Genomic DNA, 24,731 nt, shown 5'->3' with positions numbered 1-24,731 from the left:
CTCTGAGGGGCTTGGAGTGTCCGCAGGAGCCCTCTGGGAGGGTTCCAGCCCCAGGCGCCTCGAAAGGGAACAGTGAAGAAAGATGAGACATCATTGCTCATATCCACATGATGTAAGACTTGCCTTGTGTGAGTTTCCAGGTCTTTTCCCTTCTCCCTGACTTCTGACCTTTAAGATATCTCCCGGTCTCTTTCTTTCATAACTTCCTGTCCCCACTGCCAGTTCCTGAAGAGTGCAAGCAGCCTGGCTCCTTAGTTCCAGGCAGTCTCACCCCAGCACACCCCCTCCCGTGCACCCTACCCCCTTCCAAGGGTAGATTTACTACCTCTGAGGCTCTCTGTAGGTGCAGAGTATGTATATGTATATGTATATATATATATATATATATATATGTATTTTTATTTTGTAATACACGAGGGACGTTCACCTCAGCTCATTTGTAAATAAAGTCCCCTGTGGCTCCCTTTGTAAATGCTGTCAGTGCCTGTGTCTGATGGGGTGGGAACGGTGCCTTCCGCTTGCTGTGGCTGGAAAGAGACTTGTCCAGCAGTTGAGCGGGGAGGAAGAGGTGTGCAGAGGAGGCCTGGCCGCAGGGTTCGTGTTTGTGCGCTCAGCAGGGGCAAGGAGGGTGATGGCAGCAGTCTCCCCTCCTTAGATCCTGGTTGGGTGATAATGAGTCAACACCAGCCCGCTGTCTACTCCTGACCCCCAAAGTCAGACTTCCTCTGAAAAGGGTGAGGTTTTGGCTAAGGGCCCCACTGCCATGGGGGCAGGCTGTCCTGTTCTGATGTTCCCCAACCCGGCCCAGCCCCACCCAGTCTTACTAGCCCAGAGTGTGATCTGTCCCCCAGAAGAGCTCTGGGGGGAGCAAGGGGCAGGAGCTATGTTTGTTTTTTTTAAGATTTTTTTTTATTGGGGAATTGGGGGATGGGAACAGCGCTGGGGAATTGGGGGAAGGGGACCAGACAAGTTGCTGTCCTTTTGTTCTTCAGTCTAGTTGTGGAGGACGTTGCTTCACTGGCCCAAGTTGGCACCATCATTGCGCTCTTCCCGGGGCGAGGCAGATCAGTCGCCCGCTTCTGGACGGCCGCTCACGGCGGCTGCTGGCCGCTCACGCTGGCTGCTGGCTACACACGGTAGCCCATGGCAACCCACTGCAGCAGGGGCTACAGCCTACCCCGTCGCCAGTGACTCACGGCAGCCCAGCTCCAGGTTGAACTATTGTTCAGCATCTTAGCTGTGGAGGACAGTGTCACTGGCCCTCATATGTGGGATCCGAACCGGGGCCCTCCGGCGTCCTAAGCCAGCTCTTAACCAACGCGCCACTCGGCCGGCCCCAGGAGCTATGTTTAACCCTGTCTTTTGCCTGCTTCACACATCTCCAAGCCCGATTTCTTCAGGACTGACCTGAAAGGGGGGACCCTGAGCCACACACCTAGGAATTGCAGCCTGCCTCAGCCAGACTCTGCTTTCCCGGGAGCCACATGGGGAAGGGAAGTAGAGGTGATGAGAATGGGGAAGCCTTGGGAGGGGAGCTGGAGCCTGGCTGGCTGTCTACACTTCCCTGGGCCTGGTAGAGGCACCTGGGAAACACATGTGCATCCTGAGCTGAGGGCACAGAGAGGTGTGCCTCGAATGTGTGGTGTGAGTGGCCCCTCTAGTCACCGCATCTCAGCCGCTCCCTACCTGTGAGCTCAGCCTCTTCAGCCATGTGCTGAGACAAGCTGAGACGAGACTGCTCCCTGCCAGATCACAGGCCGAGCTGGATGAGGGGGAGAAGTACAGAGCCTGGAATTGGAGTTGTGACTCAAGTAGTCACCTGGACTCAGCCTCCTAATCTGTACAAGGCACTTCTTAATTCTATCTTTGTGGGCACCTGTGAGTGTGGATGGATGGGCTAGAGTTCACGGAAGATGGTATACTGCCCGGTCCTGTGCAGATATACAGCGCTCCTTGCTGCAGGCCACTGTCTGCCTGTGTCTGGCCTAAGGCTACCCACCCAACCCCACACCCTCTCCTCTCCTGGTGCGAGCGGCCCCTCTGCCTTCCGTCTTCCCCACGAGGCCGTGGCTCCACGAGGGCAGGACACGCCTGCCTTGTTCACTGCCGTTTCCCTAGCACTTAGCCCAGTGTCTGCACAGCGTCCGTGCAAGATAAACACATGCTTAAGGAATGAATGTTGATGAGCCAGAGGACTGCCCCTTTCCTCCGGGCACCTTCCCTTCTCCTCCCTCTGCCCTTGACCACTGTTCAACTCCCCGGCTCCCACAACCCCTGGCCAGGCACCAGTTGGACTCAAGAAAGAGGAAGGACATTTACTGGAGATAAACACTTTTATTATCATGAAGTTTGGCTACAATGAGAAAGTTGGGGCAAAGGTGGAGAGTGAACAGTTGAGCTTCCCTCTCACACACCCCATCACAATCTCCCTGCATCTTTTCCCGCCCACATTCCCCATCAAGCAAGGCAGATAAAGGACCATCTGCCCAATCTGCCCAGCCCTTAAAGGAGTCAGAACCCTGACTCTGGCAGGGGTGGGGAAGGCGTCACCAGCCTATGGGTGTCTCTATAAGGCATCCAGAAAAATGAGATGTCAGTGATGCCTGGGCTCCCCATGGGTGTCAAAACGTCCGAAAAAAATCACCTTAGAAAAATTAGATTCCCCAACAAATTTGTGGGACCCCAGGGTCAAACCTCCCAGCTCTGGCTGCCCCTGCTGGGTTTCATGCCCGGGAGGAGGGCATGTGAGGGGAAGCAAGGACTGGCTGAGCTGGCACGTGCTGCCAAGCTGACACCAGAGCGAAGGAGAGAGGCGAAGACCCAGCTGGGGAACACTGCTGTTTAAATATTAAACAGGGCTGTCGCGTCTCCCACGTGGGAGACTTCCTGATGCTTCCAAGGGCCCCAAGGTGGGTACCCTCGGGGTCGGCGGTTCACTGCATCTCTTCCCAGTGCCCACCAGTTACAGGAATTAATACTTGGTATTTACCTATCTACCTCCCAGTCCAGGGGACGGGGAGACAGCAGCTTCTCTCCTTGCTACAGGCAGGAGAATGAAACTTGGAGGTGGAGGGAAGGACCCAGGAGTCTGGGGCTCCTTTCCACTCTTCCCTGTCTTTAAATAATAGGTTTAAATAAGCATAAATATTAAATAGAGATAAATACATGGGATAGGGAGGGTTTTGCTCAGTGTTCAGCAAGGTAGCGCAGAACACGGTACGCCAGCTCCAGGGAGCTCTGTAAGTTGGAGGCGACCAGGACACCTGCCGCCCGGCGCTGGAAGGCTGAGGTGAAGACAGGCATGGTGCCTTGGGTGGCCCGCACAGCAGGAGCCACCCCCAGGTCTTCCATCTGTGGGGGGAAAGACCAATGATCAGGCCCTGCTAAGTGGGCGTTATCACAGATGAGGAAATGCAATGGGCTAATGGGCTGTAGAAGATCACATGGTTAACAGAGCTAGGACTTGAACCCAGGCCTGTTTTGAGGTCCAGTGATCTGGTTCCTGCCCTCAACTAGGGGGATTAGGGGAGGCCCAGCAGCAGAAGGGTCCTGCATACAGCCCCCACCCCGCCCCTGAGAATGCTCCCACCAACCCCTAAAGAACTTCCGGGGCCCCCAGGCTTGCAGCAGGACCTTTAGGGACCCACTTGGTCTAGGCCCCTAATACTTGCCACTCCCAATGAGGCTCACCTGCTGCCAGATGTTGGTGGCAAGGTCGGTGATGTCCAGCTGCAGCGTATCCAGGGTGGGGGCTAACTCCGGGGAGATCCCTGCCAGGGCCTGCAGGAGGCCCTGGTAGAGGGAGAGGCCACTGTGGAGTTGTCTCAGGCAGCCTGTCTGGGGAACAGAATAGAGGAGTTAGGGGTACTGCCTGCGACGCTCCTCTCAGGGCTGCAGCTTGGAGCCTGGAGGTCTGGGGAGCCTTCCAGGTCATCCCTTCCCCTAAACGCCCTCCTCCCCTCCAGACACTCACCAGCTGCAGGGCTTGGCTGGAGCAGCTGCTGAGGGGAGCCTGGGGGATGCCCAGAGAGTGCCCAAGCAGCACCAGCTCCTCGGGGTGGCACAGCTTGTGGATGTCACACTGGGGACAGGGAAGAATGCTGAGTGCAGGGTACTCGAAAGGGCCAGGAGGCTCCTCCCCATCTCTCCGAGGTCTTCCCCTCCCTCCATGTCCTGCCAGGCTTCTCAGCCCCATTCCTGCCTCTACGTCCGTCCATCCCAGCCAGCCAGCCCCTCCCAGCACTGTCCCCAAGAGGTTCCCTTCCCCCAGTGGCTTCCCAGCCTCCCACTGCTCCGCTTCTCCTAACCGTCTTTCTTCCATTTCCCTGTGTCACTCCTCTCCTAGGTCCCTTCCTGATGATGTCTTCCCCACGCTTCCCTTCCCCTCCCTCAGCTCTCTCCTCTGAGTCCTCTTTCCTCTACATGCCCACCCCCTCCCGCAGCACCTGTACCCTGTCTCTCTGCCTGCCTCTGTCACTCACCAGCCGCTCCTGCAGCACCACATCATCAGCCTGGATCTTCCTCACTTGCTCCAAGCACTTGAGCAGGAAGCTCTGGGGCAGGTTGCTGGCAGGGCCCAGCGGGGTGGCTTCTTGCACTGTCCAGAGTGCACTGTGCCAGAGCAGCAGCTGCAGGGCTGGGAGCAGATGGCAGCTCAGGAGACATGCTGTCCACTCCCCGCTGGGTTCTTTTCTGGGGGCTTAGGGACCCCCAGCCTCTTGGCCACTCCAGCTTCCCTCCCATGCCTGGGCAGGCAGTTCCCCCATCCTGGGTCAAGACACTCACCTATCAGCTTCATGGGGCTCTGGGCAGCAGGCTCGGCTGAGGGTCTGGGTGGGTCTGCAGGCTCAGGACTGTGTCAGGGACCAGCTCCGGAGGGCCTTTATAAATAAGCCCATGGAGTCCTGGGAGGAAATTACCTGGTGCTGAGACTAAGGCTTAGTAATAACTTCCCAGGATTTATGCAAATTTGTCGACCAGGACAATGCAGGGGGGGTGAGACAAAAAGCTGTTTGGGAAAGTTTTGTGAAATTGTGGAATCTCTGATCCTTGACGTCTTGCCCCCCTCAGGCTCCCTTCCTCCCCTAAGCCCCACCCAGGCCTGAATTGCCACAGGGTGTTTGAACAAAACCGCTGAACAAAGGCTGAGCCACTGATAAAGCCCTGGAGGCTGGAGTCTTGTCAGACTGATCTGGGAAAGGCAGGCCTCCAGGCGGCCCCTCCTTCCCTCCCCTGGCAGATCTGTGGGGCAGCCCCCTTTGCCACCCTCCTTTGGGATAGTCAAGCCACCTGCGCCCCAGGCCCCCCAATCCTGAGAGGGAAGAAGCTGCTAGTTGCCCCCCTTCCTACCCTTCAAATTCCCAACAGGCTGCCTTCCTGAGTCCCGTCCCGAGGGGCCAGGGGCCTGAGATAGACATTAGGGTCTTACCTCCTGTCCTCACCCCACACTTTGATGGGCATCACCCCAGCCTCCTGTCCCCAGCTGGTTACTTGGGAACTCCCCAGTCCCCCCATGACTCATCTTTTAAGCCCCCAGAATCCTGGCAGAGGCCAGAGGAAACCGGATGTCTGTCCTGAATGAAGCAAGACCCTTGGAGGATCTTGGTTCACCTGACCTTGCCCTTCCCCCTCCTCCCCACCACCCCTTCTCCAATAGTGTCCCGGGATTTGGAGCTGGGGGTCTGGGACACGGGGCTTCCCAGGCCAGGTTTGCTGCCAGCCAGAGGGTATGTGTTGCCCTGAGGTGGAGAAGGGCTGGGAGTGAGAAAGAAGCAACTTCCCTAGCTTCGAATCCTAGAACCATGCAATGTTGGCACTGGAAGGGACTTTGGAGACTGTTCCAGAGAGGAAAGTGCCTTGTCTAAGGTCATGGCTAGCAGAATCAGAGTTACAACCCAGGCCTCTGCCTCCGGCCAGAGAGTTTTCCACAGGTCATGGAGCCTGCCCAGGGCAGTCTGACTGACCACACCCCAGGCTATCACTTTCTGTCCCAATTTACCCCAAAGGTGCCAAAAAATAGAGGCACCTTCTTCTGAGTGGATGTGTCTGACTGGGAGAGACCATCTTTGGGGCAGGGGTGCCCCCTGGTGGCCACAGCTGGCAGGTACTTCACCTGCTGATATGTTCACATCCTGTTTCTAGTCCCCTGTCATGTACCTTGGTGGCCTTGGCCCCTCCAGTGCACTGACTGAGCCCAGCTCTGTGCCCAGCTCCATGGAGTAGAAGGCTGGGTTTAACAGAACTGTGGAGGACAGGAGATTCACATTCACAAATGTGCCCCCTTCTCCGACCCGCTAAAACCTCCAGAGGACGCAGTCTGCCCCAGGCATTGTGTGAGCACTCTTTATACGTTATTGGATACTTTCCTTCCAGTAAACCAATGCGGAGGGGGATAGAGCCGTTTCCCTTTTTACTGAAGGCGAATCTGACCTCAGAGAGCTTAAGTCACTTGCCAAGTAGCAGAATCGAGGTCTGCCCTGTGCCAAAGTATTAAACTCTTAACCATCTAATCTCTTAACCAATGTTGGGCCTTCCTCACCTGTGACCAGGCCAGCTCTAGACTCCAACTTTTATCTTCACCTGTAGTCCTAGTGTGTCAGATGTTTGGTTCATAAAAATATGTTAATTCTAACAAGGGTGGCCAGAATGGTGAAAGGACTCAAGGTCATGGTTTGAAGAAAACAGGCTGTTTTGCTGGGGAAGAGGAGAAGGGCGTTGTTGTGTGATCTTGATGATGTAGGATATTTCTTTGTGCCAGGGTCATAATCTCGTGAAGCCAAAGAATGGGCATACGGACCAGGGAGAGGCAACAAGTTGCAAGAGAGGATAGTTTTATTAAAGTAAGAGAAAGGCTGCAGCCCTCGGTGGGAGGGAGTACCCCAAGCTGGGATGCCCACTAGCTAGGGTAAAAGGCTTGAGTTTTATACTTTTCTTTCTGCCTGGGAGGGGGAATGCTGGAATACTGGTGCCTGTTATTAAGGTGTTTATCAGATTTGTTTTGTTGCTTAGCCTTGGGAAGGCCTTTCATAAAGTCCTTCAAAATGGTTTTGTTGCCCTGGGGCATGATTGATGTCTCTGTTCCAGTAAGACGGCAGTTATCTTACAACTTTGAAAGAAATGGCTAGCATAAGACGTGGCCAGTTTTGTTTTTGTTCAGTCTACCAGGGAATTCCTGACTGCCTGACGTGTTATACTGACCTGTCTTATCGAGGGCTAGAAGTGGGTCAGGGAGTGGTGGCCGCAGACAGCCAGTTTTCAGCTCAACAGAAGGAAGGAGCTTTCTAATGGTCCTAGGCATTGGAAGGTGGGGTGGGCTGCTTCCAGAGGAAGTGAGCTGCCGTCCCAGGAAGTGTTCTGGCATCCATTCCATAGGGAGAAGATCCAAATGTTGGCTGGCATTTATTGGGTACCTCTTACAGGTCAGGCACCTTCCATTAAACTTTTGCCATTTCAGCATATCAACCAAGTGGTAGAGGATTATTCCCGTTATAGACAAGAGATGACCTCAGAGAAGCTAAGGGCCTTGCCTAGATCACAGTTGGAGGCAGAGCCAGGCAGGATTTGCTTCCCAAGTCCCTGTGGTTCCCATGACAGTACTTCCTGTTCACATAGCTGTACTTCTGGGCTAAGGGCTCAGTTCAGACTTCTGCCCCACCCAGGGGAGAATAAAGACTAGGTAGAGAGAGCGCAAGGGCTTGTTACTGGCCATGACACACACAGGCTGAGCCAGACCAAAGTCATCTTCTGACAAAGGGCCTGGTCCCAGAGATCCCTAGTTATTCATCCTTTCAGCTTCCGAAAGGCTTTTCCATGTATTTCTCAATGGTCAGAACTGGTCAGCAACTTCCCCTCACGTTTCCTGTTTTCATCTGGCACTGGGTTTGGAGCATCTCTAGACTCAGGCTGTGGGCCAAGATACGTACTCCCTGAGTTAAGAATGGGTTTTCCATTTTTAAATGGTTGGAAAAAAATCAAAAGACTCTTTCATAACATGTAAAATCATATGACATTCAAACCCCAGGGTTTGTTTACATATTGCTTATGTATTGTTTACATATTGTTTATAGCTGCTTTCAAGAAGAGCAGAAGTGACTAGTTGTGATAGACCATATGGTTCATAAGTCTAAAAAATGTACTATCTGACCCTTTAAGAAAAGTTTGCAGGGCCTGCCCAGTGGCTGTTGGTTAGGAGTTGGCTTGGGACTCCAGCGCTCTGAGCAGCAGGGCCCCGTTTTGGATCCCACATTGAGGACCAGTGATGCTGCGCCCTCTACAGCTAAGATGGTGAACAGCAGCTCGACACAGAGCTGGACTGCTGAGTGGCCGGCGACAGTGTGAGCTTTAGTGAGCTGCTGTGAGCCACTATGTGGCCGTCCAATGGCCAGTGAGTGACTGCTTCACCCGGGAAGAGCACAATGATAATATCAACATGGGCCAGTGAAGCGACGTCCTCCACAACTAGACTGAAGAACAAAAAGATAGCAACTTGTCTGTTCCCCTTCCCCCGATTCCCCAATGCTGTTCCCTTCCCCCAATTCCCCAATAAAATCTTAAAAACAAACAAACAAAAAAAACAACTTGACCTGATAACAAGATATTACCATTTGTTAAACTTGGGTGGAAAGTACATGGGTATTTGTATGTTATTCTTTGTATGTCTCTGTAGGTTTTTTTTTTTAATTATTTTTTATTTTTCAGTCTCTGTAGTTTTCTAATAAAAAAATAGAACTGGAAGATGGAGAACACAGTGAATTCTCCAAGCATAAAAATGACACTAAGCTTCTCTATAAAAAGAAAGCCAAGCCAATGGGGATGAATTACAAGAAATTTCCAAACAGGGAGCAGACAGAACAATGGTCCGTAGACTCAAGGTGAGCAAGAACCAGGAAATCATAGCAAATGACCCCAAGTATCTAACAAGGTGACTACCCGCTCCAATCGGTTTCCAACCAAGGAAGGGTCTGAGGCACTTTGGAACAGGCGCTGACTTTAAGATTTATGAACAGTTATGAGGTTGGGCTTCATTAGGAATATTAATTACGAGATGTTTTAAGCAGGTTAGAAAGGGCCTCAGGCAGCTGCACCTGCCTTCTGTATACAAGTCCCCTTATCAGACACCCCCAAAAAAGTCACTTTTAGAGGTCAGGTAAAGTGGTTAAGGGCCAGGACAGCCATGTGGAAACAAAAACAGATAGGCTGGAAGAAGGCAGTACTCCCTGACAGTATGTGACCTGAACTTGGTATCGCAAAGGCCAGGGTTCACCTCCCACCTAAGCCTGTCTGGCGTCCCGGAAGGGCACACGGGTGCTCGCCTTTAGTCCCCCACACCATCCTTCCTGGAAAGGAACTAAAGATCTCCTATTCGATTTCTGAATTGGCCTGTAAATTGGGGAAAGGATTAGAATCCTTAAAATAAAGTTTGGACACTAAAATAAAAACATCTTTCACAAAGATTGAAGGGGGGAAAAAAGTTTTTGGGGAAAAAAATGTACCGTTTCACAAAGCAAACTTGTTTCATTCAGTACATGGGAAGTGGGCAGTGCCAAGTCACTGTGACCAAGGCGGGGTGGGGTCAGGAACCAAGGCAAGGCCAATGTAAAACACGCCTTTGATGGAAATTAAGGATATTGGGGTTGGTGAACCCCAGCTGGTGAACACACAGCAGTCTTTTCCCAACAAATGAGACTATGGAACACGGAGTGGCAGGCACTGGGTGAGGCCCTGGGAGGACTCAAATGCCCTGTGCTCTTTAAGAACTTACAACTAGTTGGGAAGGTAAGGCTTTCACACCAACTACCGCCTAAGAAGTGTTTGATATTGAGTGAGCCAGAAGCCAGGGGGTTACATCGCTGTGCGGTAGGAAGCTGGGAGGGTGTGTAGAAAATCAGGAGGTGGGAGAGCACACAGAACAATCAGTGAAGAGGCAGAACCTCCCCCACCCCCGGCCCAGCCAAGTTCAGATAACAGAGTTTGGCAGCAACAGCGTACGTGTACAGCCATGTCCCAGGTGCCAGCCAGAGAACACTGGGATAATTCCAACGACCCAACACAGGGAGTCCTGCTACAGGCGGCTGGGAGACTGAGACCCAGGCAGGCATTTCCCCACTGGAGTAGGTGGGCTGGGGGCCACAGGGAGGCCCCTCCTGCCTGACCCCAACTCTGCTGTCAGGAGCCCATCCCCATTCCCTAAGGGCCCACTGAGCAGAACCCTGCTCTTAGCCGGCTGCAGCCACAGCAGAGACCCTTCTCTCCTCTGCAAACCTCACCTGAGGGTCGGACTCTCGCCTTTGCTTTGATCCTTCAGAAGTCTGATTCCTAATCTGACCCAGGAGGTCACCGAGTCTAATCCTTTGACAGATGTGGGAAAGAAGCCTGAGAGGTTGAGCGATCTGCCCAATATTTGACAGCCAGTTAGACATGAAACAGTAACCCCAGGCCCTTCTGGTCCCAGCTGTGTCTTCACCCTGTCCTTGGCTTCCTGGTCATCTTCAGTCACATTGTCCTCAGATTACACCTGGGGCTAGTATTCCAAGACTCGGGGAAAAAAACCTGGGTCTGTCAGTACTGGACGTGTGAAAGCTTAGTAATTAACTGATGTACAAAGAGCTTTGGAGAACTTTTTATTGTTTAAAAATCATAATTGAAGCGTCAAAAAACATACAACCCAACACATGTCCCAATTCCAGTCCCCTACTCCCTGGAGGGGAGCACAGGGCTTTCCCTCCCATCTTGCTGCCCACACCACTAGCCAGGACCCTGCCCTGGGGAGGCCGCCCGCCCGCCCTCCTGCCCACCGTGTGCTAAGTCAACGGCTGGGGAGAGGCCCTGGGTTGAGGCGGGGTGGCTGGCTCTCTACACCCTTCACTCCCACCAGCACATACGCAGTCTGTGAGCTGCGTGTGGGAGAAGGGGCCAGTTCCCTGGACAGGGGACCCCCCCAAGGGGGAAAGATAGAGAGCCAGGTCCCACTCACCCCACCCTTCCCCAGCCCCCCAGCTCAAGGGAAGCTGTCGTCATCATCCTCTGCCATCTCCTTAGCAAATTCCAAGTCTTGCTGCTCTCGCTCACGCCGCTCCTGGGGAAAGAAACGGGGTGAGGGCTGGGCTGCCGAGGATGGCGGTGGGGTCTCTCACCCAGAGCTTCGCCCAGCCGAGCCCACCCCCCAGGCCAGGGCGTGTCCAAGCTTCACAGCTGCCCCAGCCCTTCCAGAAACCCCCTCTCTTCCCTTTCTGAGGGAAGTTCTATCTTCCAGTTGTACCCACAGCAAAGGGCAGCTTACCTCTGCAGATTCCAAGTCCTTGTTGTATGATTTGGGAGGAAACCTCATCGCCTGAAGCAGAGTAGAGAGAAGAGCAAGGTGAAGAGGTGGCATTGACCTAACGCATTTATTGTGCCCCTTCTGGGTACCAGGCACTAAGGGATGACCAAGATACGCTCTTCACTGTCCAGTTTAATATAGTTGGGGAGCTGGGCATGGAAACGAACTATTATAATACCATGTGGTAAATGCTAAGAAGAATTAGGAGAATCTGGAGGTATATCCTCTAGATTGGGCAGGCAGGGGGAATTGCAGGGGGAGGAAGAGGACGAGTGGGCTGGCTGTGGGAATGGAGGAAAGGCAGTCCAGGCAGAGGATTTAACATGTGAAAAGGCCTGGCCTGAGTGGGGTCAGTTTTTTTGGGGGGGTGGGGTGGGGGGGCGTACAGGGGAGAAGTTGTGGGGAGTGAGGCTAGGGACACAGGGGACCAGATCACAAAGGGCCTTGTGTCTCTCGAAGCACAGCATTTGCCCAATTTTCAGCAAGGCAGCGGTATCCCTAGTTCCCAGGGAGGAAGGAAGAGACCAGGAGAAATTCAGCAGACAAACAGTCCGAGCACTGAACTCAGTGCCTGACACAGAAGGGCTCAACAGCCTTTGTGGAACTAGATACTGGCCCTACCTTTACACAACTTAGACTTCACTAGTGTCTTACACAGTGATTTCATTTAATCTCATCAACGCTGTGAAGCAGGCAGGGCAGGTCCTATCTTATGATTAGCTTCACAGGTGGAGAACAGAGGCTCAGAGAAGGCAAATGACTCCAATTTGGAACCAAATCTAGAACCCTAAGCTCCAAATCTGTCTGGTCCCCCCTGGCAACCAGGCCCCTTAAAAGCAACTGAAGGTGCTGTAATCCCACAGGCGAAGCCCTCTGCCCTCTTGGGGACCCTGCCCTGCTGTTTAGTGACTTTACAGAGATAGGCTGGGAAGTGGGCCCCAAACCAAGCCCCCCTCCTGCATGGGTGTGGTGTGGAGGGCGGGCACGGTGCTGCCCACTGGCCCTGCAGACAGGTGCGTCTCACCTTGACAGACATGTTGTGGATGTCCAGGCAAAAGGAGATGCGCTGGTGGAAGGCGAGCTGGGGCTCTCGGGTGGAGTAGATGTCAATCATCTCCTTGGACTGCACGTAGCCCTTCTCATGGTTGATGCTGGCCTCAATGACGCCATCCCGGATGGCCTGCAGGCCCCCAAATGGAGGAAGTCATCAGAAAGCCCATCCTCTAAGTCTAGAACACCTCATCCCATCTCTTTGTCTTCCTTACACTCTCGTACACTCACTCACACACACATTCTCTCTGGAAACTTCCTGGCTTCGTTGCAAGAACGGCACTCCCTGAAAAAACTGTGCTCTGCTTCCTCCATTCCCTCCCTTCCTTGGCCAATCTCCTCCTCCTCTCACCCCCTGGAATAAGGCAGGAAAGTGAGGACTACGGTCCCTGAACCAGCCCCACCTTGGCAACAATGAACTCTGCATCCTCTGGGCTATCCAGCTGCAGCTTCTGGGCGATGTCAGCCAGGGAGATTCGGGAATAGGAGAGGCTGATCATGCGCACACCTGGGAGAGGAGGAGTGGTGGATGGGCAGGGCGGGCACAGATCCTTCCCACCCAGACACCCACAGGGTTGTCCCCACCCCCTGGAGAAGCCTAGTCTGGGTTCTGCTCTTTCAGTGACCCCTGAACCATACCTGTCTTGATGACGTTGTGCCGCAGTCGGATGATTAGGGTGTAGGTCCCATCTGCCTGAAACTTCTCCCCAAACTGATCAAGGACCTGGTTGAACTTGGCTAGGTTTCCCGTCCTGACAGCTGAGAGGGAAGGGGAGTGGATCAGATGATGCAAACGGGCATACACATCAAAGAGACCACAGGGCCAAGGGGTCTGGCAAGCTCTGGGAGGGGCTCCGGCCTTACCTTGGGTCAGAAGGAAGTAGGGCATGAGTGAGCGCTTGAGGGATGGCTGACGGAACTGCAGCCGGTCTGGGATCTCCCCCAGCAACAGCTCCACCACAATAAGAAGCTTGTGCACCTGAGTGACAAAGGACACAGTGGGCAGGGAGTCCCACCGGATGTAAGAGAATGAAATGGGCCTTCAAGTCAGTCAGATATACTGGGAAATGGGGACAGTGGCACTGTGACTGGCCCTGTGACTAGGCCCATGGAGAGAGGACAAACCCCTGAGCCTGTGCTGGGCAGAAGATCGAAGTTCAGCCTTTGGAGCCAGGTACTGGGACTATCTGACCCTTTGATGGCACTTAGCCCTAAACTTCATGTCGTCTGGCCATGCAGCACACTCCTGCTCTGAAATGACTATACTCTCAAGTGCAGGCCTGAGGCCCAGGTTCTGTGGCTGAGAAATGGTGAGGGAGCTGGGCTCAGAGGCCTCGGGAACGGAACGTGAGTCAGCCAAAGATGCTGGTTAGGGAGGCGGATTGTTACTGGAGGAGAGGAGGGGAGCAATGTGTAGAACTAGTTATCCGGGTAGAGGCAGGACCTCAGCGAACAAGCTGTGTATGAACGTAGGAAGCTGGCTGGAAAATTGGGCATCCTTCCTCCTCCATAAAACCATGAGGTATTTCTGAATAGCACCTACTATGGACTCAGCACCGTGCAAGGAAAACCACGCTGGAGGGGGCGACACCCAGCTATTGAGGAGCTTTCTACCAAGCAGGAGGGACAGGAACACAGGCAGCTAAATCATGTAGTAACGGGTTAGAATGGGTGGTGGGTGATCATGCCCACTCTGGGCGAAAACTCTGCCCCCTCCACATACACCAAGGCTGCCCTGTCCCTGGGCATAACCTATGAGGGGAAACCCATGGGAATGGTAGGAGGTAAGGTACGCCTGAAGGATTCTGATGAAGTAGAAAAAGGAGAGACAATGTCTCAGTCAAGGAAACAGGTTGGAAAAGAGGCAGGCAGGTGTGAGGACACACCTTGGAGGAGTATGGGGGCCAGTCTGGGGACGTGCTGCTTTGAATGCCAGGCTGAGTTCTGAGTTTGGAGACAAAGCTAGTCTTTATGTGCTAGCTGGGTAAGGCTGGGCAACTGAGTCCTTGGTTTCCTCATCCCTAAGATGGGCACAATAACAATACCTGGCCTGCCTACCTCATGAGACTTATGATACTCATACTCAACGGGGCAGGCCATGGGGAGCAATGCAAGCTTCCTGGGCAAGGCAAAGTCGTGCCTGGAGCTCTGCCCACTCAGGCAGTTGTGTGGAAGCTGGGCTGGTGGAGGGGACAGCGATGCCAGAAATGTCAGTAGCTTGAACAAGGGCACTAGCAATCAGAGAGGAGACACATACAAAAGACATGGAGGCAAATCAGCAGATGATTTAGTGATCGGGAAGACAGATGGGGAGGAGTCTCAGGTGATTGGGAGGCTCTTATCTCCATCAGTCAGGAGAACAGGAGGAAGCACTGGTCAAGGTGTGTTTGTTTCAGACAAGCTGAGTGTGAGTCGTCAGTGAGTATCTGTATAGAGATGTGCAGTGGGAAGCTGGATTTGCAGATCTGGTGTTCATGAGAAGGGTCAGAATTAGTATTGGGTTGTCGGAAAAGTCATGACGCATGTTTGCAACGAAAAACAGAAAAAAATACATCATAACTGTTCCAACAACCCAATAGTATGGGCTGAACCGTGAGCCTCCAAATTCATATATTAAAGCCCTCAGCCCCCAGTACCTCAGAATGTGACTACATAATTACAGTAAATAAGGTCATATGAGTGGGCCCTAATCCAATATGACTGGTGTCCTTGTAAGAAGAGATTAGGATATAGACATGTGCAGAGGGAAGACCATTTGAAGATGCTGGAAGAAGATGGCTATCTACAAGCAAAAGAGAGGCCCTCGGAAGAAACCAACCGCGCTGACACCCTGATCTTGGGACTTCTGGCCTCCTGAACTGTGATGAAACACACTGCTGTTGTTTAAGCGCCCCCACTCTGGGGTACCTTGTTATGGCAGCCTGAGCAGACTAAGAGTTAGCAACGGACTTTGGTGAAGCATCACAGAGGTCAGAGTTGCGCTATAAAGCAAATAAGATTACCCAAGGAATGTGGATTTTACTATGAATGGATAAGCTTTCAAAGTGTTCTGTTGTGGACTTCACTTTAAACTTGATGTCTCTCTTCATGCACTCTCTCTCCTTGTTGTGACTGAAAGCTAGCTTTTCTACCTGTGCTCTTTACCCCATTCCTAAACTTATTTGCTCGAGGCCCTCTGGGTGGGAAGTCCCCAACTCTGCTTTCCTCTCGAGCAACCATTCCATCTCTTTCCTGCTCCCTCATCAACGGTCCACTGGCCAAAAACCTCACTCCAGCACTCTTTCCGCCCCTTCCTGCCACCTGGCTCCTCCCCAGAAAACTTGGAAACTTTATTCACCCATAGGGAAATCTGGTTTGAAAACACTGCTTACCCCACAATGCCTATCCCCGGTACGTATATGTTAATCACCTGTATCTTTTTAGGAGAAATTTTAGTGTATATCCTATATTGGAAGCAATCTAGCGTTCTGCACATGTACCCAGTGTGTCTGAAAAGCCACTCCTTTCTGTGAAAATTCTACATATCTTTCAAAAACCATTATCGAATTTAACTTTTTTAAGATCTCTAATTATTTGACCAAAACCAAACCTTCCTTTCTCTGAACTTCTGAACAGAAACAAACCAAATCTCCTACTACACTGACCTAGTATATTTTTATCTTGTTCTCTTTCCAGGGCACTCGGAAGTGGACACTGTGTTAAGGTGGGAGCAGAAGTTTGTAGTTGGGAAAACTGGGTCAATTCTGGCTACCAGGCCCTCAAGACTTTCTGAGTCAATGTTTTCTGTCTCTTTGCGGTCCAATACCACTTCTTATCCTTCTTTTCTATCCTTCACAGTGCCTAGTACCAAGGTCAGCACTCAAACCCAAAACATAACAACAAAACAAATAAACAAAAAACCACCCTTGGTGACTGACAGTTCTCAGGTGGTCAAGGTTTATCTCCACCTGAAGGAGCTGACCTTATGGAGATCTCCTGGGGTCCCTGGCCACAGACAACACTGCATCCGAAATGGGCTTGTGAGGGTCCATGCAAGAGCCTGAGGTTTACCAACACAATCCACGGCCATGCCTGGAATGGCTACAAGGAGTGCTGGGGAATCAGGGAAATTCTAAACCTATCTACCAAGGAGAATACTCCGCACATAACTGGCAGGTATGCAGGCGACGTCTGCTTCCTGTGCTCTGAACAATGTTATGCACAGACATCTGAGGCCACCTTTTGGAGATTAATGCAGACTTCCTTGGCCCCTCATATAGGGAAACAGAACTAAAGTGTTATCAGATGAGCAAGAGTCAAAGGGGTGAGAATTGCTGCTCACAGTCTGTTTGAAGCCGACAGCTGTGTGCTGAGGGGCCTTGCGAAGGGCATTGGTCATTGTTCTCCGGGCCTCTGAGTACTCCAACTGGATGGCTTTGATCCGCCCTGGGTGCGAAGAAGAGGAGAGTGGATCAAGAGCATGGCACCATCCAAACCTCCTTGCAAACCAGAGTTGCAAAGCGCCTCTTATGCAACCAGTGCACCAGATTTTTAGAAAATCTGCACCAAGTAAGCCTGAGACACCTTCTGACGTGCTCACCTGTGTAATAGAGGTACCTTGCCCACTCGTTGTTGTTGGCCTGCTCAGGGAACACGGACTTGGACACTAGCTTCTCAGCCTGGTCGTACAAGTTATAGTGCAGGTAGTTCCGCAGCAGGAGGTTCAGCAGGGTGGCCTGACCATCAGCGTCATGCCGGAGGGTGGCCGTCCGGAGCCGAGCATGCAGGAAGCTTTGAGAAAGCAAGAAAAAAGATGTCCAAGACCTCAACTAAGAACGCTTCGAACTGTCTCTGACCTCTCCATTCTCAACCTCTAAAAACGTGATTCAAGCTGCTTTTCTGATTATTCACCGAATATTCAACCACTGAGTGCCTACTGTGTGAGGCAATATTCTAGGTGCACAAAAAGGACAGAACTCTGCTCTCGGGGAGCCTGCAGTCTAGTGGGAGAGACAGACAACGATCATAAGTGAATTATGCTGCATTACAGAAGGTGGTACGGGCCATGGAGAATCAGGGTGAGTGCAATGGGAAACACAGAAGGCAAGGTGGATGGGGCTGGGATTTTAAATAGCTTGGTCAGGGTGAAACTCACTGAGAGTTAATTAAACAAAGGCTTGAAAGAGTAGGAAGAAAAGCATTCTCAGCAGAGTGAAGGGCCAGTGCAAAGACTCTGAGGACGAGTGTGCCCGGTATGCCCAAGGGAGACTAGGAGGCCAGCGTGGCTGAGGAGTGAGTCAGGGAGCAGTGGGAGATCAAGTCAGGCCAAGAGCCAGACGGGCCAGAACACGCTGGGCCTTATGCCCTATCGTGAGGACTCTGGCTCCCCCTTGAGGGAAATGGGGAGCCACTGCAGGTTAGGCAGGAGTGAAATGGTTTCTGCCTGTCGTTCCACCCTTGACCTACCGATCAGTCCTCCCTTGATGTGGGGTGAAGGCAAGAGGCCAGGACAGTTCTTAACAGCCCAGTGGCCATCTCCATTTCTTCATCAACATCAGTGTCTCTCTCAACCCCTCATATAACTCAGGGTGCGTTAATCATTGCCCCCATTTCCTGCTGGGCACTTTACAGCTACCAGCTTATCGCCCTCTGCAAGTCCGTTAACTCTGTGGTTGTGACTGATCACATTTTTGACCCTGAGGGCCGAGAGTGAGACCCTTGGCCACCTGTACCTGCGCACCACATCCAGCTTGTCCAGGAACTCATAGACCCGGGCATGATAATAGTAACACTTTGCAGCCACAAGGTCCAGGGCTCGGCGGTTCTGAGTGCTGATCTTCTGCATCAGATCATCAGAGATCTTTTGTGCCTGGAGAGGTAGCCAAAAGAGAATCAAGTGGTAGTTCCGCTAAAAGTTAAACAAGGAGCCATCATATGAGCCATGTTCACAGTGGCATTACTCACAATAACCAAGAAGTGGAAACAACCCAAGTGTCCAATACCTTACGAATGGATAAACAAGATGTGTTGTATCCATACAATGGAATGTGATTCAGCCTTAAAAATGAATGGAGTACAGGTACATGCTGCAACATGGACAAACCTAGAAAACGTTATGCTAAGTGAAAGAAGCCAGGCACAAAAGGCCACATATAATTCCATTTATAGGAAACGTCCAGAATAGGAAAATCTATGAGCTAGAAATAGATTAGTGGTTGCCAAGGGGCTGGGGTGAGAATTGGGAGTGACTACTAATAGGTATGGTGTTTCTTTTTGGGGGGTGATTATAAATTGTTCTGGAATTGGATAGTGATGATAGTGCACAACCTTGTGAATATACCAAAACCACCGAACTGTACCTTAAAGGAGGTGAGTTATATCCAAAAAACAAACAAAAACCAACCAGTTGCAAGAAAAGGAAAAAACAAAACATGGAATTGAGGAGTGGGACCTGTTATTTCTTGAGCATGCACTTGGGACAGTGACTATGACTGACAAAGAAGCTAGCCCCAAATGGAGGGAGTGGTGGAAGTGTAATATAATATCCAAAATGGAGTTGTTCAGGCCCATAAGAGCTGCCATTTATTAAAACAGTGTGAAAGCTTACTATGTGCAGGTCATTGTGCTAAGTATTTTGGAACATATTATTTTATTTAATACCAACAATACTGTTGTAGTTGGGCATTGTTTTCCCCACTTTACATATAGCTAGGAGAAATTAATCTGCTGAAGGTACAGCTGGGATTTGAACCCAGGTCTTTCTGTCTCCAAATCTACTTTTCCCAAAAGAATCTACTATACTGGTATTGTGCCACAGAGTGACCACTGCTAGCTCTTTCCCTTGGTGCTCAAGCAGGAATTGAGGGGTCTTCCCCAGCTGTGGGGTTTGGTGCATTCCAACCTGGGGAAGGGTCTGGGGGAGTTAACCCAGGGATTATCTCCATTTCTCCACTAGAGACAATCTCCCCTGCCAACCTCTCGCACTGCTTGGGGCACGTGAATCGCTCTCCCTGGTCCTGATACCTCTTTGTAGCGTTTGCTGTTCATCAGGAAGATGACCACCAGGAGTTGTAGATAGGCTTCCACTTCAGGCAGGAGGGGTGCCGACGCAGCTTTTCCTGTTCGGGGACGGAACTGTAAATCAGCTTCTGTGTCCATGGGCTAGGAGAGGACATGAGTTACCATGGAAAAGTTCAGTCAGATCAATCAACCAATAATTTATTAAGCACTCACTATATATTTCAACAAATACTGAATGCCTACTATATGCCAAAATTTTTCTAGGTGCTGGGGATAAAAAATTAAAGATGGAAGCCTCTTTCCGAAAGGAGTCAAGGAGGCTGGCAATACAGTACAATACAGTACAGTACAATACAATACAAAAGAGGATTACAGGAGAATAACAATTTTACAGAATGTACTGGGGACAGAAGGATGATGTAGGTCTCCTCACAGACCCTACAATCTAAGTGTACAGATTAAACGACCACACCTGGAACTACTAAGAATTCTATCAGATAGGGTTTAATAAAGTGATATAATTCTAAAGATGAGATCAAGAATAATGAGAGAAAAAATAGTATTTTTTTTTAGGAACAAAGGAAATTTGGGGGGAACTGATATATACATAGTACATATTTTTAGATCTAGTTACTAAAACAATAATACTGTGTAACAGCTCAAAAAGTGATCATGTTGGGTGAGTTTAGAGATGTAAAGGTTAAAAAGCATTCCCGGTAGGGTTGCAGAAGGGGGCTTTTCCCCTTTCCCAGACAAATAAACTCTTCATTATTCCACCTCAAGGCGTTTTCTGAGATTTCACATCTATGGAACAGGCTGTAAACATACAGGATTTTAGGGAGATGAAGGTGGCTGAAGGGTCTATAAGGTTTGAGAAGGGGCAGGGTCTGGACTTTACCACCAACGACAAGGGGGATTTTACAGCCAGAAAGGAAAAGGAGAGTTCTCTCCTGACATGGAGAGACCACTACCACCATCACACTTAACTTCATCAGTTTTCACTGTCAGGCACTGTTCTAAGAGCTTTATACATACTCTTTCCTGGCCTCTGCCCTCCAAATTTGTTCATCACATTTAACAAATGAAGACAATGAGGGACAAGGAGGTTAGTTAGGTCACTTGCTCAAGTCCCACAGGTATCAACCAAATGGTAGAGTTTAGATTAAAATTCAACTCCACCTCCAAACCCTGTGCTCCCAACCACTGTTTTATACGTCCTCCACTGAGAAGCTTCAGAGGCAAAGAGGTGGTGGCGCCTTCTCCTAGGACAGTGGAGACATCACCTAACTGCACGAGAGGGTCCAAGTTGGGGGATAGTGGGAAATGAGTTTGGCTGGAAGGGTCCTGATTCCCAACTCCTCTCCCTAACTTGGAAGAATGACACTGCAGGGCAGAGGGATGGTTCCCTTGGTCATGGGCAAATGAGTATTAAAACAAGCTGGTTTGCTTTATTACTTTGCCACAGCAGGTAACAAGATGACCTGCAGGATAGGAAACAACTACATGGTGGGCGGGGGATAATGAGGCCAAGTCTGAACTCTTTAAAGCCAGCCTAACTCACTCACCTCTTCCAGGAAGGGTAGCAAGAAGTCTCGAGTGGCATTATTTGAGGTGAAGAAGCCATGCACAGCCTTATACAGAACATAGTGGTTGAGGCGACGTGACGTGGAAGGCAGCATCCGCAGGGCCCTCAGCACGAATCGAGGCTCCTTGCCTGAAACTGCCTTCTCCAGCTGTTTTACATGCTCCTTAATATCTGTGGAGGACCAGGGGAGGGAAAAAAAGGTTACTTTCAACTCCTTATATTCCCCCACCACTCCAGGCAAGTAGTTCTAAGAAGCCTTTTACAAAAGGGCAGGATGTGGCCAATCACCTCTTTTGCCCTAATAGGGCTAAGCAATACTTATGGATGCCATTCATTTTAAGACATAACCAAGAGACAAAGAAAAATAAAGCTGGAATAGGGGACGGCGTAGAGAATGATAGAAAGAGGAAGAAAAGTAAAAAATGATGAGAAACAAAAGAAACACATAGATAATTATCAGATCTCTAAATAGGAAAAGACTTTCCAAATGTAAACAATGGGAGGAATCACACACATGATAGACAAACTTGATTTCATAAAAACCCTTCTGAATAATTATGTAAATAAAAGAAAAATACCTGCAACAAATGTGACTAAAGATTTATATTCGTATTCTACAAAGAGCTTGTATAAATGATTAAGATAAATATGGGGTGAAAAGGACATTTCTGCTCGTATGATGTAAACCGGTCCAGTTTTCCTGGACAACACCTACCTTAACAACATTTACCCTTTCGACTCAGGCATATAGAGAATCTATACTGAAAAAAAAGCTATAAAGGTAGATTAAAAAGTTGGGTACAAAGATGATTGCTACAAAGCTCTTAATAACAGTAAGAACCTGGAAACAACTTAAATGTCCAAGAACAAGGGCATGCAATCAATTGGCAGTTTCTGTTACCTCTATATAGTTAGCACAGGTTGCTTGGGTCACATTAATGATATAATGATGATAACAGCTAATATTTATGGAAGGTTTACTATGTGTTCATATGTGCTAAGCACAGTTCTAAGCATTTTAATCTTCACAACCCAATGAAGTAAGTACTATTACTCTCATGACAGAGATGAGGAAACTAATTCTAGAGGCTTGTATTCTTAGCCACTCTATCAGGTATTCAATAAATGTTTCTGCAATAAATTGAATGCCACAGCTGTGGATATGTAAATGAAAACACACACTCATCTGTATTTAGTTAAGTCTTGTTCCAAATCATACATATAACACGATCTCCATTATGGGAGAACAGCTCAAAAATTGATAGGAAAAAATGTTAACCATGGTTGATTTTCCCCCCCAAGTTTTTTACAATAAACGTGAATTACTTTACAATAAGAAAATGAAGTGTTTATAAGAAACACATGCAATCATATCCTAGGTAGGGTTAAACTCCCAGTAAAATTGCCATATTGCACATATCTTAATGAAGTTTGAATGTTAAATAAATTGTATACTTACTTTTAAAAAAAAAAGAAAGAAACACATGTAGTCAGTAATGCCGAGTGGCACCTTTGCCATTGGCTGTCATTATTTTAGGTAAAAGGATCTTTATTAGATGCTGAGCCTATTACCCAGCTTCAGAGTAGGAGCTGAAGGCAGCCTACACTATCACATCCTCAAAAACACTACGGAGTATAAACTTTGCTTATATTAATGTTTTTGAGTTAGTTTCTTATGCAGCTAAGTAGAGAGAAAACCCCAGAAATAGACCGGTCCCACTTGATCCAGAACTGGGAAAACAGCACCAGGCTCACAGTGGGAAGCTCTCACTTTACCCACTCCAAACGTGGACACGAAGCTCTAAGTGGGAAAAGTGAAATGGGAACTTGGAGAAACAAGAGGACGGTAGAAAACTGGGAACACATCCCTAGGAGAAAAGAAATGCAGGGATTGGTATGTAGTTTTGATTGAAGGAGAGTGTTAGGAACTCAAAGTTGTCACCTAAAAAGTTGAAAGCATGTAAAGGTGTTTAAACCCTTCAGAGGCAGAACAGGAGTAAGGGCTTGAAGGGGGAGGAAAAAAAACCGATGGGATCGTTGAGGCACCTTAATTACAGAAACAAGGAAGCAAGGTACAAGGTAAAAAGGGCTCTTTTAGGGGAGTTTGCCAAAAGTAGCTAAGACAACAGAAATCTTTGTACACTCTTAAAAACTCAAGAGGCCAGTATTCTGCGTCATCCTGACCTAACCCTTTACATACATAAGTACAAAAACACTGGTTTCTAGAGGGACGAGGGATCAAGTATACATTGGGCTCGATAGAATCAGTCTGGTGGGATGTAAACGGGAGTTGGTCAGAGGGGAGGACTCAGAAGACGGAGTCTACAGGCCCACTGAGACCTAGTTCTAGACGCAACCCTCGGTTGGGGAAGGAGGTGTGTGGCAAGGGAGGAGTGCTGAGCTTGGAGTTACTGGGTGTGGGGTCGGGGGTGTCAGGGTAGAGGGGGCGGCATTTGGGGGGTGATCTTAAGGAATCGGGGATGGTGGAGGCTGCACTGGGGTCCTAAGGAGAAGCTGTATCACCAGGGCGCTGTGACCCGTGATCATGGCACGTCCCCGGCCCAGGTTCTCATACCCTCCAAGGTGACGGTGTCCAGCTCTCGCTGGGAGTGCTCAGCCGCCGCCGTCGCCGTCTTGCCGTCAGCCTCCCCCGTTGACCCGCCACCCGCCGCCGCCTCCTCCTTCATCTCCACATCCTGGGGGCCCGGGGGCGGCGGTGGTTCCTGTTCCCCTCCGCCAGGCGGCGGCTTCGCCTTGTCCGCGCCGCGGCGCCGTGCTGAGCCCTCCTGCTTCATGGCGCCCGGGGTCGCGGCCTAGTCCGGGGTCCGAGGCCGGGGCCTCGCGTGAACCCTCGCACCAGACTAGGAACCGAGCCGGGCCTGCACACAAGCGCGGGCTCGCGTCGGGCCGCACGATGACGGAGCAGCTACAAACCCCTTCCCAGCGCTGGGCCTTCTGGGAAACGCCAGGCCCCGCGGGCCGATGGCCGAGTCAACAAAGGGGAAAAAAATCAACAGTCGAGGTGCAGGATGGGGGTGGATCTTCGAGGAAGGAGCGGGGAGGAGCCTCTTATGGGTGTGTGGGTGTGTGGGGCTTTCTTTGGAGTGCCTGTGCGTGCGTGTGTGTGCGTGTGTGCGTGTGTGTGTGTGTGTGTGTGTGTGTTTTGTTTTTCCCTCTCCTGAGTGTATTTTTGGACATGTCCACGAGGTGTGTGTGTGTGTGTGTGTGTTTTGTTTTTCCCTCTCCTGAGTGTATTTTTGGACATGTCCACGAGGTGTGTGTGTGTGTGTGTGTGTGTGTGTGTGTGTGTGTGTGTGTGTGTTTTGTTTTTTTCCCCTCCTGAGTGTATTTTTGGACATGTCCACGAGAGGTCCCTTTAGGCTCTAATCTGGGTTACATCGGACTCTAAGAGCACCCCAACCAGCGTAGAGCAGCAGGTAAGGACTATCGGAACGCAGGGCGTGATGATGCCTTGAGTGTCCCGGCGGGGTTCTTGTCCAAACTCGCTCAATTTGCTCCGCCACCGGCTGGTGTCGCCTTCGACATCTGCAAGTCTCGCCCTGAACAGCTGCCCGGTGCATCCGGCGCGAGGGAATTAAAGAAGCTGGGAAAGAGGGATGTGGAGCTAAGCTGTTTGGTTTAAAATAAACCCAAACTGGAGAGTAGGAAGAACACTATGGGATTCAGACTTCCTTGGCAGATTTTAGCTAGTGCTAAAAATAAGCAGCCTGGGAATGTGGATAGGCGTAGAGTGCATTTGTGTACCATCACTTTGGTTTA

The 24,731-nt window shown here is 50.4% G+C and overlaps 3 protein-coding genes across 4 annotated transcripts in view; 1 reads left to right on the top strand and 2 right to left on the bottom strand.

The window, feature by feature from the left end:
* The window catches only part of MED24 (mediator complex subunit 24), a 14,723-nt gene extending 14,468 nt beyond the window's left edge, over positions 1 to 255 (top strand). The window contains exon 24 of the mRNA XM_019638516.1: positions 223 to 255. Coding sequence (XP_019494061.1) covers positions 223 to 255 — 33 coding nt within the window. The remainder of the gene's footprint in view (positions 1 to 222) is intronic.
* A 2,091-nt stretch (positions 256 to 2,346) lies between these two features.
* CSF3 (colony stimulating factor 3) lies at positions 2,347 to 4,843 on the bottom strand. 2 transcript variants are annotated; one of them, XM_019638586.1, is made up of 5 exons: positions 4,786 to 4,843; positions 4,482 to 4,636; positions 3,974 to 4,081; positions 3,691 to 3,837; positions 2,347 to 3,351 (listed from the first exon to the last, which is right to left on the bottom strand). In XM_019638586.1, exons 1-5 carry the CDS (start codon positions 4,796 to 4,798, stop codon positions 3,187 to 3,189), a joined length of 588 nt encoding a protein of 195 aa, XP_019494131.1. In that variant the 5' UTR covers positions 4,799 to 4,843; the 3' UTR covers positions 2,347 to 3,186. The 2 variants fall into 2 exon arrangements, with proteins under 2 accessions (XP_019494131.1, XP_019494130.1); XM_019638585.1 differs by lacking the exons at positions 4,482 to 4,636; positions 4,786 to 4,843 and having other exon boundaries at positions 3,974 to 4,344.
* Positions 4,844 to 10,605: 5,762 nt separating this feature from the next.
* PSMD3 (proteasome 26S subunit, non-ATPase 3) lies at positions 10,606 to 23,942 on the bottom strand. The gene is made up of 12 exons (XM_019638638.1): positions 23,527 to 23,942; positions 20,932 to 21,122; positions 19,370 to 19,507; positions 18,079 to 18,215; positions 16,947 to 17,137; positions 16,689 to 16,792; positions 13,232 to 13,346; positions 13,007 to 13,126; positions 12,772 to 12,875; positions 12,342 to 12,497; positions 11,279 to 11,329; positions 10,606 to 11,074 (listed from the first exon to the last, which is right to left on the bottom strand). Exons 1-12 carry the CDS (start codon positions 23,744 to 23,746, stop codon positions 10,997 to 10,999), a joined length of 1,605 nt encoding a protein of 534 aa, XP_019494183.1. The 5' UTR covers positions 23,747 to 23,942; the 3' UTR covers positions 10,606 to 10,996.
* Positions 23,943 to 24,731: the final 789 nt, after the last annotated feature.

The sequence above is a fragment of the Hipposideros armiger genome, unplaced genomic scaffold (genome assembly GCF_001890085.2).
Source record: "Hipposideros armiger isolate ML-2016 unplaced genomic scaffold, ASM189008v1 scaffold_40, whole genome shotgun sequence".
NCBI classification, from domain to species: domain Eukaryota; kingdom Metazoa; phylum Chordata; class Mammalia; order Chiroptera; family Hipposideridae; genus Hipposideros; species Hipposideros armiger.
The sequence above is the reverse complement of the archived record's forward strand: the minus strand, read 5'-3'. Positions and strand labels throughout refer to the sequence as shown.